Source organism: Rhyacophila brunnea, unplaced genomic scaffold, assembly GCF_057557595.1.
Source record: "Rhyacophila brunnea isolate RB1 unplaced genomic scaffold, BYU_Rbru_1.0 scaffold_1, whole genome shotgun sequence".
In the NCBI taxonomy this organism is placed as follows: domain Eukaryota; kingdom Metazoa; phylum Arthropoda; class Insecta; order Trichoptera; family Rhyacophilidae; genus Rhyacophila; species Rhyacophila brunnea.
In genome coordinates, this window is record NW_028232751.1 from 34,587,970 (window position 1) to 34,606,474 (window position 18,505).

The 18,505-nt window shown below is 31.8% G+C and overlaps 1 protein-coding gene across 1 annotated transcript; it reads right to left on the bottom strand.

Annotated features, from left to right (window-relative positions):
- Nucleotides 1–8,726: 8,726 nt before the first annotated feature.
- On the bottom strand, nt 8,727–18,046 carry LOC147079708 (uncharacterized). Its single transcript, XM_085944732.1, has 2 exons — nt 17,984–18,046; nt 8,727–10,633 (listed from the first exon to the last, which is right to left on the bottom strand). Exons 1-2 carry the CDS (start codon nt 18,005–18,007, stop codon nt 9,356–9,358), a joined length of 1,302 nt encoding a protein of 433 aa, XP_085800858.1. The 5' UTR covers nt 18,008–18,046; the 3' UTR covers nt 8,727–9,355.
- Between the last annotated feature and the right edge of the window lie 459 nt (nt 18,047–18,505).

Consider the following 18,505-nt stretch of genomic DNA (forward strand, 5'->3'; position numbering starts at 1 on the left):
AAGAAAACATGTGTACAGGAATGGATTTAATTATTTCCTTAATAATTCACACGTCGGATTTTTTTCCAGACGGAGCAATGGGTTTCGCGAACCAACCAGAGCTGCCCTCCGGTCTAGTCCGGTTCATTTTGAGACCATTCGCTCCCGCGATCCATAACTTCAGAACACTCTGCCGCTATTCTACTGAAAGTAATATAGATTATAGGTAATATAAAAATAATATACATAGTTCAATAAATTTATAATGAGAAAATAAAATAACATTGATTATTATTAAAATAATTATAATACGTAAGTAGGTATACAACCCACAAATTTTTCTATGGTGTCAATAATAGCTTTTTTTCTTCTTCTTGGTCGTGCACTCATGGCTGAGGATCGTGACCACATTTAAATTTCGCCATCCTTGAGCGACCAAGACTTTCCATCCTTCTCGATCTCCCGCTTCTCTCAGGGAAGAATGGATGGTGCCCCCAGTCAGCTCTTTCACTTGGTCACTCCATCGCGCAGACGCTCTTCCTCTGCTTCGCCTTCCCTGGAGGGTACCCAAAACTACCGGTCTCTCCAGGTTGTCCGGTCCGCGCCTGACAACATGTCCAAAAAACTGCAGAATTCTTCTCAGACATATCGTCGAGAGCCGTTCCTTTATCTTCAGTCTCTGGATGATTGACTGGTTCGTCCTGTGCTCCGTCCAAGAAATGCGAAGCATTCGGCACCAACACCACATCTCAAAGGCATCAATTGCCTTCCGCTCTCTTGCCTTCAGGGTCCACGACTCGACTCCGTATAGAAATATCGAGAACACTAATGTTTGCACAAGCATCCTTTTCGTGGCAATCGAAATTCCCCGATCCTTCCATATAGTGGTAAGGCGTGTCATCGCATTTTTTGCAATCTGTGTGCGCCTTTTTATTTCCGCTTCGCATCCGCCCTTTCCACTGATGGTCGATCCAAGATATACAAACTCGTCGACTGTTTCGAGGTTTTGGAGTGTATTTGGTGTTGGAAGAAAGTTGGCCCGATCAACAACCATTAACTTGGTCTTATTCCTATTAATAAGGAGGCCGTATTTGCGACTCTCTTCCTCTACCCGGTGTAGCAGCTCTGTGAGTTCTCTTTCATAAGCAGCGATTAGTGTGGTATCATCTGCGAATCTTAAGTTATTTATTTTCTGGCCACCAATTATTATTCCGCCTTGCCAATAATCTAGGGCTCTTCGCATTATATGCTCTCCATATATATTGAATAACTGGGGAGATAAAACACATCCCTGACGAACTCCCTTCTCGTTTCGGAAACTCTCAGAAAACGCACTATTTACTCTTACCTTTGTGTGGCTATTGTTATATAAGTTTTTGATGAGACAGGTAAGGTGTGATGGAACTCCCATTTCCAGAAGTACCTTCCACATACAGTTCCATCTTACGCAGTCGAATGCCTTTTGATAGTCAATAAAGCATAACATCATAGGGGTATTAAACTCTCTGCATTTTTCAATTAGTTGTGTGATGTTCAGAATTTGTTCTCGAGTTCCCTTGCCTATAACAAAACCTGCTTGTTCTTTGGGTATTTGTCGATCGATGAAATGCTTCAGACGTCTGCTGATTATATGCTATAAGATCTTGCTTGCATGTGGAATAAGTGAGATTGTTCGATAATTGTCACATTTACGTGAGGAACCTTTTTTGTGCAGGGGGATCAAAACTGACTCTGTCCAGTCCTTGGGCCATACACCACTTTTCCAGATCATGTTGCATAATTGATGTATGATTCTTTTTCCGTCATCATTGACCTTTTTAAGGCTTCTGCAGCTATGCCATCGCCACCTGGTGACTTGTGGGTTTTTAGTCTCTTTAACTCATTTTAAAATTATATTCTATTCACTATAAATGAGTAGATTGCAATGTCCATTCGTTTAAAAGTATTTAAAATATCCTTCGATTAAGATAGTTTGGCATGGTGAAAATTTTACTAACATACCTACTGTTTAGTGGTCAATATGTTGCATAAATTATTAATGTGTATGTGCGTTTAAGTTCAGATGATCTTCTTAACAAAATTATGTCCGTCCTAAAAGTCTGTTTAGCTACCTCCATACTGGAGACAGACATGACCTTAGTTGGTTAATCTTAGTTAGAAATGCAGTTTTTAATGCAAATTTCCACCAAACTTTGAAATTATAAAATGAAAATAAGAATAGAAAATATTGACACATATTGATAAACTACTCAGAAGTAAGGAAGTGCGATTAAAATCAATATAATAATATGTAATTGATTTTCTTAGAAAGGTAGGAAAATCGCAATGAAATATTATTTTTATCTGGATACTAAAAATACGAAGATATAATGAATACCTACTTGTTTTGATTTCTCATATTTTTCAATACCTATTGTTTAACCAGATATGACAAAAATATTCAAAAATTAAAATATTTTTTTGATAAAATTATAGAACACTATGTAGGTATCATGAAAATGATTTATATGTAAATATAACATCAAGAATATAAATTATTAAAAAAAAACTATGCAGAATCAGTGCGTAAGGAACTGGGCTTTCATTTAGAAGTTCGAGTTCGATTCTCGGTGAGGTCACAATATATTAATATGATTCTCTCAAAGGCATGTGTTCTTCATGTGCATTCTTTTTATTTTATTACTAATTATACTACTGTTTCACTACACTACTATCATACCACATGGTCTGTTTAGTATATATTTATATGTATACATATCTATTTATCTATATATTATATAATATGTTTATTGTTACATAAATATGATATTATCATCATCATCAGGGGCGCGACAACCCGGTGTGGGTCCTGGCCTCCTGCAACAGCTCCCTCCACCTCTCCCTATCCAGTGTGGCCGCTTTCCAATTTGGTACCCCCAGAATACGGCAGTCACTGGCAGCTTCATCCAACCAGCGAATCTTTGGCTTCTTTCTTCTTCTACGTCCTATTGGATTGCTGGACATCATTCACTTTGCCGGTTCATTGTCATTCATACGGTGCACATGACCTAGCCATCGCAGTCTCCCAATCTTAATTGATTGAACTGCGCTGCAATCTTCGTACAGCCCGTATAGCTCAAATCGTTCATTTCGCAGAGTTAATGTCCAGGTTTCCGATGCGTAGGTGAGCACTGGCTTTACAAGTGTCTTGTAAAGAGTGCTTTTAGTTCGGCGAGATAGTAAGCGGGACTTAAAATGTAAATATGATATTATAACCCTACTCAAATACTAATATACATAATACAAACACTTATTTTATCTACATGTAAAAAGACAAAATAAATGACCATTTTTCTCTAAAGTGGAATATATTATGGTCACTACTTCAAAGGTCAAAACCAAATGCCGCCTATTCGACGCTTGCATTCTGACAGTGCTGCTTTACGGTAGCGAATCATGGCACCTTACGAAGGCTCAGAGCAACCGTATACTGAGCTTCGAAAACAGATGTTTGCGACGAATACTGGGTGTGCGATGACTTTAGGAGCAACGAGGAGATAAGAGAACGCACCAAGCAGCCTCTCATCACGTTGAAAGTGAAGAGGCGACGTTGGACCTGGCTCGGCCACGCTGCTGTGAGGATGCCAGAAGAGAACTTTAACCTGGCTTGCCTGTTTTTCAAGCCGACCGGACCTGTAAGGCCGCTAAATACAATCTACAGAGTGTATACTGCGGAGCTACGGGATGCTGGTTTGACCTGGAACGAAGCAAGAAGACTGGCGAGCGACAGGGATTCTTGGAGGCGCCGCGTGGTGTCCATATGCTCCAGCTAAGGGGCGGATATGGCCAAAGAAAGAAGACTTATTTTGAGAACTAACAAAACTTGAAAGCTAACTATCTAAGCTTCACGAAAACGTCGCTTGGTCTACATCTACAAATACGTAACGACATCCAATTGACTACGTACATACGATCACCAATGATATTAGCAGTATTGTTCCACAGTGAATGTTTTATCATCAAGTTACAAAATATATCCTTTTAACACGAAAAGTAAACATTCTTGAAACGTAAAAGATGACAGATATTACTGTCCGATGTCCTTATTTGCTTCAAGAACTTTCCATTTCATTGAAGCCATATTAGATAGATTACGTGGGTTCCATAATATTCTATTCACGTGTCCGTATTATGTTCAAGTTATACATTTATGATTGATGGAGAATAATGTATTTCCAAAAATATTTTAAATCATACAAAACGATTCACATTTAACGCGTTTTTGTAATATTAAATACCAAGCAACGTTTCGAAACACCCGGCAACTAAAATATTCAACACGTCATGCAATATATGTATTGATAAAACGTTTACTGTATGCATCATGAACGATTTTATTTGTCTTTAGATTAAGTTCTTTAAAATAAAATAATATTTTATACTTGATCCACATATTTTAATCATCTGTTTAAAAAGGACGTTGCCAAATGATGAGTTTTCTGATAAAGTATATTTTTTTTCAATTATTACATTGTATTGACACTAATAATTGACAGTAAATACTATTCGTTAAGAGTGACAATTTAAAGTATAGTCTAAATATGTGGTTAACCGTTAAGACGATAATAGTAACTTCAAAAGTACATAAAACGCTATTCTCTATTATATTTATCATCTTTATTTATTTATATATTTATTTATATTATTTACGTGAAATAGATTGTATTGTACTGGTGCGATAGTTCTCATAATGTAAAGATTTACCGACTCTTTGCTCACATTTTTTCTTAAGTTTGACAAAAATTGACTTTAGTAGTTTTTTTTTACCAGCCCGATCCTAATGCAGAACTATTCTAAGTAACATTTGATTTTTTTTTGAATGGAGTTCTTTTAAATAACTTACCTCAATTATTTATTACTTATATAAACATTTTTTTCATGGACAGTTCTACTAAATTATGATTTATATGTTTATTTATATAAATAATTAAGGTAGGCTCTTTCAAAGAACTCCCTTCTAAACAAAATCAAATGTATGATATAAACCTCTACAGAGTGGAGGTTAGTATTAAAAGATTTTTTAATTTTTTACGAGAAATGAATTACTTGCTCAGCCTATTAGTTCCGTACTGGGACTCAGGACATTATAAATAAACCGACGCGTTAACCGTTCTGTCATCATGGGGTGGGGTTATTCCCGAAAGAAACATAATATGACATATCACTATTTCATATTGAATAATAATTGCTTATTCACTATTAACTAGCGCATATTATAACTACAGAATGCTTTTTAAATAAATTTATTGATTGCTTTTGCATATTTTAAGAAAGATTTAACTGACTTCAGGATATATACATTTATATACTCACCCGCCCTGAGTTTCTTCTTTGCCTCATTTCTTTGAGTTGAAAAAATAATTACTTTATACAGACCATTTTGTTCCGATATTATAAATAACTACATACCTTACTAATATAATTAATAATTGTAAGTACATTAATTAATTACTATTGAAGTTTACTATAAAAATATGTAAAAATACTACACATAACATGTATATAACATGAATACTTGTGTGGTTATTTCTTTTGACTAGGTACTTTTTTTTATTTAAAAAATATTTTTTTTTTGAATAACTAACTTAACTTTACTTAATTAAAATTAAATTAAATTTAAAAAAATATTTTATTAAATTAATTTACCAGATTAATTATACTTACGTTTATGTAGTATAATTCTATTGTGATGGATTTTAATCAAAGATTATATTAATTCTACAATGTTTGAGTATCAATAATATCGTAGAAATAGCAAAAAAATGTTATTATAACAATAATCCATTTTTGTTCTTCATTGTCCAATTTTATAACCAATGGATTGCGATTAATTTTATCTACAAATTTTAATTTCATAATAAAAAAAATAACAACTTTTCTTCTTTCTTTATTTACACTCTTACCACTAAATGATTATATTTTATTAAAAAATATTCTAATTATGACAACATATTTTTTATAAAAATCATGTAAAACAAAATCACTTGAAAAGAATTATCTAATATAGGTACATCATATTATTGTATTATTACCAAGGCACTAATTATTAATTTTATCTGTTGTCCAAATCTTCATTCATCTGTAGCTATAGAAAATGATAATGGCATTGAACTGGATAACTAACTGGTGGCACTGTTATGGCTGGAAGAAAATATTAAACACAATATCTACCTAACTATCTTCATACTGTATTCATAAATTCAGTTAATTTTTAATTCAGCTCATTTGGAGTATGTATGTATCTATCTACTATATATTTTTTGTTTTTACTCTTTATACCTACTGTTTTTCTAATACTGTATCTATTTCTTTGTTTTTAAATGTCATATTGTGAACGTCTTAAATTAATAATGTGTAAATTTCACTATATTAAGTAAAAATAAATATCTTTTTTATACACCATCTATAAAATCTAAAACTAAATGGATATATTATAATAATATACCATGGTAGGTAGATACAACAGTCGATTTGGGTAGGCATAGATTTTTTTATTTGATCATACATTTCAATTTTAAGTGATGCCATTTATTTCACAATGATGTTAAATATTATACTCTTGATATATTTTTTTTACTAAAACTCTACACTGCAGTGGTGCTACATAATATACCCGTCGGATACACGTCATAGGAAAACGTGGGTGCGGGTCCTATGTATATGATAAATCTCAAAATATATTTTCTGTCTGTTTTTTTCGCGTGGAGTTTATTTACTAGAGATTATTGTTATAATATTATCTTATTGCATCGATTATAAGACGAATACTTTCCAATTTTGTACCTCTGCATTCGGGATGCGTCTTATAATCAATGGCGTCTTACAATCGCTGTCAAAAATGATATTGAATGGGAAAATGCAGAGATCAATGACCGTGAGTCGAAATTTGATTCATAAAATTAGGAAATCGAATCTGAAGCAGTTTCACACTATGGTGGTATTATAGATAGAAGAATCTAGACACAATATAATTAAATAGTATATTGCTTTTTATTGTCTTTGTATGGCTTTATCTTTGCAATAATATGTTATGATGATTTATTTAAAATTTTAATGTTGGTATTATATTATAACAAAATTTCGTTTTATAATCGGGGTAGTCTTATAATCAATACTAACATTATGTCAAATATCATAAATTATTAAAAAATAAAGGACAATATCCGTATAGATTCGTTATACATATTAAATACAATAATAATTGTTCTTCTTGAAATCGACTTTTCGTAAAAAAAACTATGAGTATGTCTCTTAAAATTTACCAATGCAGACTGAGTGAGCATACATGTATGTTTAAGTGGGTACTTCGTATTTGGAATAAGTAATTGTTTTCACATACACCGGGTTCGAAAACTCGTGACTCGGCGTAGAATTGGTATTGAAAACGGTTTTTAAAATACGCTATGTAGATAGATACAATATAATAATGAAAAAAACACGAGTGCTAAAAATACTTCATGTACCTTTTTTACGAAGCACCAAATGTCACATTGTTGTTTCGTTCAATTAACATTTTCTACCATTTCATATATTTTGTTTGCAGTAGTTTTTGAAAGTCTATGGATATTTTTAGATAATATTATTTTATATAATATTACTTATAGATATATTATGAAAAGTAACAACACGTAGGTATCTACAATCAGTCTATAGTAGGTAGATAACTATGATTATGTCTCACTGTTTTAAAGTAAATAATTAGTCAATTAATTAACAATTTAAATTCACATTTATTTATATCCCAATGCGATAATCTTATTATGTTTAAGTACCTAATTGATTATTATTTCTGGGCTTAAGATATTTTTTTATCTGGATTGAGTCTATGATAAATTCATCATAGTACATACTTTTTGTTTTTGTTGAAACAATTAATTAATAAAGGTTTGAGGAACTTTGTAAAAATGCAATGGATATTAATTAAAGGAATTTTTAATTCAATTGCATAGTAGTTTAATTCCGTTATACTAATCTGTATCAGAAGTTCTCAAACACCTTACATAAAGAAAGCATGCACCGCCGCATTGTGTTGTCATATCACGTTAGGTACCTACGTCACACATCATTTTTCATTGTGTCTTCTGCCAGTCTGTATTATTTTGTCTTGTAGATACAATTTAATATTATTACTCAATCATGAGAAAAACTTTAGTTTTAAAGACGGTCGTCATTACGCCATTTTAATACGTAGGTATTTTACAATTTAAAAAATAAAGTTTCAAAGCTGTAAACAGGCCACACAAAAAATTAGCAAAATAGAATTTTATGACAGGAAAATGACGCTATAATTAATAGATAGCATATTATTTACATTCATTCACGTATGTAATAATGTAAATATCACGCGCTAAACCCATATTGTGTACATATAGGTATATAATATTTATGAAGCTTAATGTAGACAACTATAGCAATAATTATCATTCTAGTTTGATAAACTTTTACATGGCCTGGCTACAGTTTTTTTGTATGTTTTCAAGTCGTTTTATAAATTCCAATCACAACTATAATGATAATGAAAAAATATTTTTAAATACTTAAAAATGCATTTATTTCACTAAAGAAATAATAACGGTAAAACATCATAATAATAATAATATATAACAATACATAAAAAAATACAAATCAACAAGGACTACATAAAGAGGTCCGCGCAAACATGCAGTAAGTAATAATATAATAAATTTAAACATAACATAACACATGAAGATTACACGTAGAACAGTTCTTGGATATTTGTAAGTATCGCCATCTCCACTTACCTTCCTATCCGGAAATATTACAAACATAAGTAATTTTCCTATTGTACTCCTAAATGAAATTCAGATTAAGCATGCATGAATTTATAATAATAGACGCGCGACAGTTTTTTGGGAACTTGATTTGTCGCTGTGTTGCTATTGTTCGCTATGCAATCAACGAAACATTGAGGGAGATATATCTCTGAATTATATAGACTAGAGAGAGAGAGAGAGAATTTTAACGATTATCTGGTTATACATTATGGTATGATGCTTAATTACATTTGTCTATAAAGGTATGGCATCCTATAGACAATACGGGCTCCGATATTGAAAAACTGTTTGGTTTTTCAGGAATCTGACATGCCAATTTTCAGAATTCCAGAAAGATCAATCTTATCAAGATGTCATGTAATTTTTATATACCACATAAAGTTAGAACTATATTTATCTAAAGCTTCGTCTCCTATTTAAACCATAACTGAAAATTATACAACGATTCACCGGCTATATTCAAATGACTTAATGTTTGTTTACAACCCTGGGGTCGGAAGATGATAATTATTTACACGTTATAATCTAAAGTTTTTAACCGATCACTTGGGAAACTGCCAGGCGGATAGAACCTGTTGCGCAACGGGTGCTGCAGCGGCGGCAGCCACTGACGCCGGAGCGTTAACTACGGTGGCTACTTTTTGTGAAGCCTGCAATTGTCCGTCAGCTCTGTCTGCCCATCCGTGATCGTGATGTCCGTGATGGTGGTCGTGATGGTCTGGCGATGGGAACCACTCTGAAATCCAGACTGGCTTCCATATTTTCTTCCACCCTGGAACCCAAATCTCTTTCCACGCTGGTACCCATATTTGTTTCCATGCTTCTTTCCATTCCAATTTTTTGTCAGGTACCCAAATGAGTTTTTTGCTTGGTTTCCATATCTGCTTCCAAGCTTCTTTCCACTCAAGCTTCTTGTCTGGAACCCAAATCAATTTCTTGCTCGGCTTCCAAATCTGTTTCCATGCTTCTTTCCACACAAGTTTTTTGTCATCTACCCAAATTTGTTTTTTCTCGGTTCTCCACGTTTGCTTCCATTCTTCTTTCCATTCTAGCTTCTTATCGGGTACCCAGATCTGTTTTTTGGCAGGTTTCCAGTATTTCTTCCAAAGTGGTTTCCAAATTAGCTTCTTCTTCCAAAGGTCATGAGATGTATATTCCCAGCCATGATGATCTTTACCTAAATATTTTTCTCCTGGTATTCCTTCCTTGATCCATTCAGGCACCCAAACTTTTTTCCAAGCAGGCACTTGTATCTCTTTCCATGCGGGTACTTGGATTTCTTTCCAAACAGGCACGTTTATCTTCTTCCAGTCAGGAACTTGGATTTCTTTCCATGCAGGTACCTTAATAGGTTTCCAGTCTGGCTTCCAAATTTTTTTCCAATCTGGAATTTGAATTTCCTTCCATACAGGCACTTGGATCTCTTTCCAAATAGGTTTCCATATTTTTTTCCAATCAGGCACTTGAATATCCTTCCAGACAGCTACTTGTGTGGGTACCCAGATGGGTTTGTGGATTTTTTTCCAGTCGGGCTTCCAGATTTGTTTCTTGCCTTTGTTCCAAATTTTCTTCCATCCTGGTTTCCATATTAGTTTTTTCTTCCAATACCCAGGATCGTGGTGGTCGTGGTGTTCATGATGATCGTGGTGTTCTACGTGATGCTCTTCATGATGGTGGTCATGATGATCTCCTCCGGATGGACCGGAGTAGTCGTAACCGACCCTTTTTTCTGCTATCTGCGTCTGATGCGCTTGTTGATTCTGGTCAACTACTGCTTTAGTCGAGACAAGCGTGACGTGAAGAATTACCCCAAGGGTAATCTGAAATAACACAAAAGGTATATTGTTAAATTAGTGTACATTTTATCCACAAGCGACACTTATTTTTGGCAATTAATACTTTTCTTAAGTAGTTTTTTTTAATAGTTTTAAATATGTTTTGAAATAGTTTTTAAATATCTATCATATTATTATTACTATAAGTTTAAATAAGACATTTAGAATAAGAGTAGTCTGTATGGTGATCGATTTTGAGTAATTCATTACTAGATCATTTAATAAAAAAACTGACAAAAACAAAGTACTTTTAATCCATGTGAATCAAGAATTCATTAACACTGTTCACATCTCAATCTTTTAGTGCAAGTAAGTAAGTGATATAAAGAATACGAATACGTGAGAAATCCCATTTCATTTTCTCAGAAAATTTCTTAGCGGTTGATTTGACTGAGTAATAGTGTTCATGGCCGCGGAGGTCTGCTTTTTGTTTTTTGCAAACGTGCGGATGTCATCATAAGACGTGTTGCTATTATTGTAACGCCCACAAATCGGCGATTGCCAATGACGGAGAAAGCACTGACGCCACCACATAATATCACTATAATACATATAGGTACATATTATCACAGTTCAATAACAGTGGCTTGCGTTATTAGTCTTTTGGATTGTCACTTATTTATAATCATATATATCCACTATTTACATAACATATTAATATCTAATAGTCGAGTCTAGATTTACGATAGGGTTAAAGAACCTATAAAACTGTTGAATAATTAAATGTCTACAGATTTTTTTTTAAATTATGATGCTGTAATAATATTTTAACCCCCATATGTGTCCCCCTATATAATAAAACCAGTCCTGCGGATAGACATGTTCATTAAGATGGGATCTATTATTGTTGAAGTAAAAAAAATATCATTTAATGTGAAGAAACATTAATCATTATTCTTAAATGAAGCCTATGTTTATTGTTTAGATAATCATTTTCAATGACTTGTGTCTGTTTGTAATTTTAATGTAAATTTTGTATAAGGCGATTTGACTGTTAAAAATATAAGTATTGATATATGCTCATTCATTTCCATTAACAAGTATAAATCTATGTATTTTTTTTTAACTGATCGTTAACTATTTTTTTTTTAAATGACGCTAAGTTTAGTAGAGGTTTATACTTATCCGACCCAATTGTATAATAGTTTGCTACGACACTGTATTTAGACACACGGATGTAAACCAAGGCTGACACTCATCTCTCAACGTATCTTTTTATATCGATTTAATTCGCGAGTATCACCCACTAGATTTACGTAAGACGTACGTGATCACAAATCATCTGCCAAATTAAATTTTAGTGACAGTTGCGGTAGTATCGCATTTTTTTTAAAATTCAAATCAAGAATGATGCCGTATCCAAAGAATACAATCCAACTAAACTGTCCTTTCTCATAGATATCTACGTTTGCTTATGGCAATTTCATTCGTTTTATAAACAAATAAATGTGGTTAATAATTATTAACTCTACCAACATTGCATTAAGAATAATAATGCCACTATTTCAGATGTTTTATAGAGATTTAAAAGTGTATGTATTATCTATGTATATTGTATAGGCGTTTTTTGTCTCGACTGTCCACTTGTGATCATTTATGGTACTAATATGTTCTGTGATTCTATAATTACAACTGGACATTAACTACATTTGAGAACCAATGTATTCCAAACGATATGTGTTACAGCCACCATAAAGCATGAATATTTATTAAAAGACACATTTAAACAAAAGCAATGTGATATTTGTAAATTGAAATATTATTATTCAAATTTTACTTTATATTTTAGTAAATTCCTGAGTTGTGGGTGTCTATTATGGATTATATCGCAAGATTTTTATATTGTTTTGAAATATGTTGATATTGGAAACGTATGATAATTTTCTTATAATATTTACATCAATTATCACCAAACATGTATCTTAATTGTAAAATAGTCATACTTTTCCTTGATTCTTTTTTATCGTTTATAAACTTATAAGTCCTCGTTTGAATCAATTTGCATTATGGCATTGTATTATGAAATTAAATTTTGTCTTGTGATAAAATATAACTTGAGAAACGATTTACTAATAAAACGTTTGTTTTCTATTTATTTAGATGGATATTGATTGGTGATGTGTGAACACAGTTTATTTAAGAAAACCATGTATCAAATACATTTACTGGAATTTATATAATAAGGAAAACATTTCAAAACGCATTGTGTAATGTGTAAGTGTAACGTAAACTAACGAAATTATAGTGTGCTGAAAAAGAAATAATAATAAAAAGATGATTATTTCATTCAGTGGTAGTGGATAATATTTTATTTTTATTAAATAAAATTTGACGTCCGCATAATGTCAAAATAATTTCCGAAACTAGCGCCGAAATTATTTCGAGTGAGCAATAATTGCACTGTTTGACCGGACGCGGACACTCATGCTGCGCACAGTAAGAAATGGCACATTCACTTTTTTTTAAAGAAAAGAAATCAACTTTGTTGCCGGTGCGATAATTAATCCTTCACGAGATCGACGAGAGGCGAGTGACAAGAACAACAATCACATTAACTGAAAGATCTATTCCGTCAGATCAGATTTTCCAATCGATCGCAAATATTGAATGTAAACATCATTTATGATTGATTAAAAATAAATCAGTTAATTATGAATGGTAATGAATTAACAAAAAAATCTAATTGTATAAAATTTAAGTAAATAAAATAGTATATGCGTATTGGTTTAAGCGTTTGGTTTGCTTAAGCGTTGGACTATAACGCCGTAGGTCTCAGTTCAGAATCCTGGGTCTGGCAAGTATATACACATATTTATTTTTATTTTCAGGGTATGGACCTAATAGATTAAGCAAGTGGCTGATATCCATTTCTCGTAAAAAAAAGAAAATCTGTTAATACAAACCTCTACTCTATGGAGGCCCATATGATCCTATTAGGATCGGACATGGTCGAAAAAAAAGTTAATTACAAACTCTATGTACACGTTTATAGAAGAGTAGATAACGAGGAATATAAATATTTAACACTAGTAAATACGTACGTACATACGTTACAAGACTTTACTAACTAAATACGTTTAAATTGAAATCAAAATGTAATTTTTGACCAAACTGAAAATAATTGTGCCTGTCGATGATTATTCAAATGGCATTGAAATAATATTAAAAATAAACCGCTGTCTTTCAACATATTTCAACGTATGTTTAACAATTCGGTTGAACATCTACTATTTTACACTCGGAGGCTAATATATTATGATTATGTATATATGTAACTTGCAAGCAATCACGAAGTGCCATTGAACCTGATAAAGTGTCGCTACCTTCATATTATAAAAAATAAGCAGACACAAATCTTAAAGGAAAGCAAAATATTTATTGCGACTTACTGCTACTACTATAAATTCTCCTGTTCCATAAAATGGAACCTAGCTGAAGATGTAGTTGACTTCAAGAAAAGTAGATCACCGAATTAAATTACCACGTACATTTTATTTACGATGTATCTTATCGAAAACAGCAATAAAATCGATTTTACTACCTACTATAATAAATAGTATGAATATTTTTTAATTTCACTGTCAGTTTTTTCAACTTTTGATACTGTTTTTAATTACAGTGAATGTAATTAAAAATTGCAGTGAAAATAATTATAATCAGGTTAGTTCTAAATCTAAACTGGATTCATGAATACTTATTAAACGAAAATGCATTAAATAAAAAATAAATTTAAACCTTTTTTATTGGACTCTAGGATTTTTTTTAAACGTACAATAAAAAAATTATTATGCCTCCGGCACTGACTATGTGTTATTACTGAAGCAATTCAGTTTATACTGTGACTTTGAATAGGTAATTTTGAATTTTACTAAGACAATAGCTTTCCAAACTAAAATGATCATAATTGTGAAAAGTTTTTTTCTCTGAATAAATACAATGCGGTCGATTTTCGGCGACGATGTTGTTTGATAATTTGATTAAGCATGACGAAATGTATTTTTTTTACTTTCCACTTCACTAAATGATCTAAAAAGACATGAATATACATTTAGTTATTAGTGATATGAAAATCTAGAGTTTTGGCAAATTAGTAAACAAACAAAAGATACCATACAGAAATAGAGTATGGCCAAATGTCAACGTAGTGTAAATTATTGCTAATATATTTTATTATAGTATATAGTATGTTAATACTACAACTAGATAATTTAAATGTTGAAATCGATATAAAAAATAATTATAGTGCAGTGAACATGACAGAGTTGAATTAGTTGTCATATCACTTCATTATAGATTTATCTAGTATAGGTCAGCATAAACTGAAAATAAATTTCTCATAATAGTAGCTGTGGTTTTTATAATATGGTATCTACTTAAAAAAAACTGATATAAACGTTTCTAGTTGAAGTAAGTATAATTTCATTATATTGAATATAAAACAATGTAACATAATATTCTGCTTACACAGTTGAATTATTAAAATGACCACTTTTTATGAACAGGCAAAGATTATTAATTCACCTATCATCAAAATACTTTAACCGTGATGTGGTATATTAAAATCATCTTATCTATATGATAATTAAATGGTTTATGTTAACTGTATTTTAATTTAAATTAATTTAATAAGGGTCTTAATGTAAAATTATCATTTGTCGCTCCAATTATTGTCAGTAGTATGTCATACATATTTTTGATATTATTTATGGCGTGACGAAATGTTAATAGTTTTGTGAGAAAATTGTATATTTTATTTTATGTAAATATTATGCTTGTTCTTATTTCGCGAGATAAATTTAATTTAATTGCTTCGAAAAAGTGATACAAAAAATGCATATCTAACGTACCTACATAGTTTGAGTGATTTTTTTGTATCCGAATAAATAAACGTCAGCTGTAAAAAGGGGGAAAATCTCATTAGCAATCTCTACAATCAGAGATATCTTGGTGAATTATCTATTTAAACAAAAAGTACACAATCTCTGTAAATACACGTGTTCAGTTACTCTTAAAAAAATCTTTTTAATTTGAATTAGTATTTTTGAAGTTTTCACAGATAGGTATATATTTTAATGATTTATACTTTGTATAATACAATTATGTAGATAATATGTCCTTATTATTAACTATGTATCTTCAATAAATGCGCGTTGATTAAAAAATATAAAAATAGTTAAGCTGAAAAGAAAATTCATAAGTATGTTATAGAAGTTATCAATTATATCTAATAAAATGTACACATAATATAGTATTGATAAAATTAAATATGTACCTATTAAGGTAATACTTTATATTATGATTGTTGAAAATAAGTAGGTACTTAGTAATTATTATATTATATAATAATATATTTTAATGAAATTACATTTAATATTATTCAACCAATTTATTGTTGGTCGATATATGTACTATTAATTAATGAATTCTTAATGGAAGATCGCCAGAAAATAAAACGAAAACTAAAACATACATTATATTAAAATTTAAGATTTATTACAATTAAAGAAGCAAAGCGCAAATTAAAAAAATATAATATAAGTATCCTTTCACACATCCTTTCGCCCTGGTAATCGCTGACGCAAACATGACATGTAATGGTTATGCAACACCCCCATAGGAAAATTTCGATTTGGTTTAATATTATATACCCACATGCATTCGCAAATAGCGCTGGAGAAAGTAAAGTGGCCATAAATGCATTTCGTTTTGTGCTCGTGCATTTTGAACAGTACAATAACTATGTCACATTAAAATATGATGTCAAAGTGACAAAGTGCTTGCTGCACATGTCTGCCCACATTAAAGATTGCAAGAAGATTCCAACAATAATTAATCAACCATAGATATATTATTTTACGAAAATATGAAATGCATTTATATTATGTGTAACGAAGATTAATAGATTTTTATATATTGACATAAACATGTATTTTTAAAATATGTACAATTATTTACAAAAATCTCAAGTATACTTAAACATGTTGTCCTCAATCACCTGCTTTTGATTAATGCCGATCTAATTCATTATAGCATCCACTGATGTTATGTACATTTTGTTGAACTAATAATATATGCCTTGAAATACAAAACGGTTTGCTTCAATATGCATCAATACTATATTATATACTCGTAATATAATATAAGTAGTAAAAGTTATTTAATTTTATTTGTAAGTAATATAAATAGTACTATTTAAATTAATTATGCGTTAATAATATAATCCAAGCGCGTATTTTGTTGGTTAGGTGTGAATTTACTCTATTTCAATTTCATAACCTGTCATTATTGTTTGTTTTACTTTTGAAATTTAAAAACAATCGACTTAAAATATAACTCGTTCGTCGACCTAAAAAGTCCGTTGGGTGCAATTAGTATAACACCGAATTAAAATTATAACAATACGTTGGTTTAGTTAAGATTTTGGAACATGTGAAATTATGATGAGCCTCGTTGAAAAATCTAGCCCCGTATTTTTTTCTCAAGTTTAAAACAATTAAAATAGAGCAGTCGTAAGTTACGTTTATAAATTGCATTTATGAACACATTAAGTATATGATTTTCGGATATAATGAAGTCATTTTTAGAGCAACTGTTAAAATAACAGTTACTTTGAGCACACTATGTAAATATTTAGATGATACATCTAAAAACCGTATTAACAATTTAGTGCTAATGCTGTACATGCTTACATAGTAATAGTAGGTAGCTACTAAAATAATGCCGAAAAAATGTATTCCTGTATATTATGATAGATGTTTTAATATTTGAGATTATTATTATTTTCCTAATAAACTTAACGAAATAATTACCTTATTAAATGCCGTTTATTTATTGTATCTTCTAAAAAATGACGTTTTAGACTAATTGGAATTGGATGTCCGTTAACACCGCAGTAACGTATGTAATTCAAAATATATATACAACTGGAAAATTTGGTCGAGATAATTTATATTACAACTGATTTTAGGTAACGATTTTCCATTTTCACGAACATAGGTAATCAATTACTGGTGAACACTTTCGAAATATATTTAATGCATTTATTTTTTAACGCATTACTAGTTATAATCCGTTTCCAGGAGTGTCAGAAATCAAAATCAGGAAAATCGATTAATGAGAGCTTCTTAAGCTATTGCTCCTGATATCCTTAATTTAAAATCCTTGGTAATATTAGAAAATGCTAATTTACATATCACGACGAAAACCCGAGAAAGATTTTACTCAACACGGATAAAAAAAAAACTTCCGGAAAAACTATGTGGGCGCGATGCTTTGCGGGTAAGTTGCTTTGGCCGAGTGAAGGGTGAATATGATTAAACAAAAAGATGCACTGACCACTAGGCTCCAGCGCGCTCGCATGGTAGTGCTCGCAGGCCAATACTCTTGAGGAGCTTGCTTGTGCTTCACTGCCGGAACTGATGTGACTTGATGCTGTATGCCTCCCGCATGCTTTATAGGAGCCCTCCCCGGGCTCTGGTGGAGGGGTTTCGAGCACTTTCGCTGACCACCCCGGCCTATCGCAAGGCCATGGCACAAGGCTGCCCCTCCGCCCGCCGTTTTCCCTGCAGGCTTCCTTCCTTCCGCGCAGACACTGCCCGAGCCGGTTTTACTTTCGTTCGGATGTCTCGCGAGCGTTACGACGCTGTCCGCTCTTACTTACCCGCTCTTTTGTATCCGCTGTACGTGTAGATACCCACAGTTATGTCCGACATGTAATTCGCGGTTGTGCGTACCTACACGCAGCTATTTTCGATCGTTATTTCGGCACGATCTAAATCCCGCGATGGGGACTTCGTTATGCAATTCCCTTCGCGAAGGTTTACAATTGATTCGTTTGTTATATTATTATAATATTAT

Excerpts from the sequence above, each read along its gene's own strand:
- LOC147079708 (XM_085944732.1), bottom strand. The coding sequence starts at position 18,007 with ATGCGAGCGCGCTGGAGCCTAGTG. Across the intron at positions 10,634-17,983 it reads GAGCGCGCTGGAGCCTAGTG|ATTACCCTTGGGGTAATTCT; the intron begins GTCAGTGCATCT and ends GTGTTATTTCAG.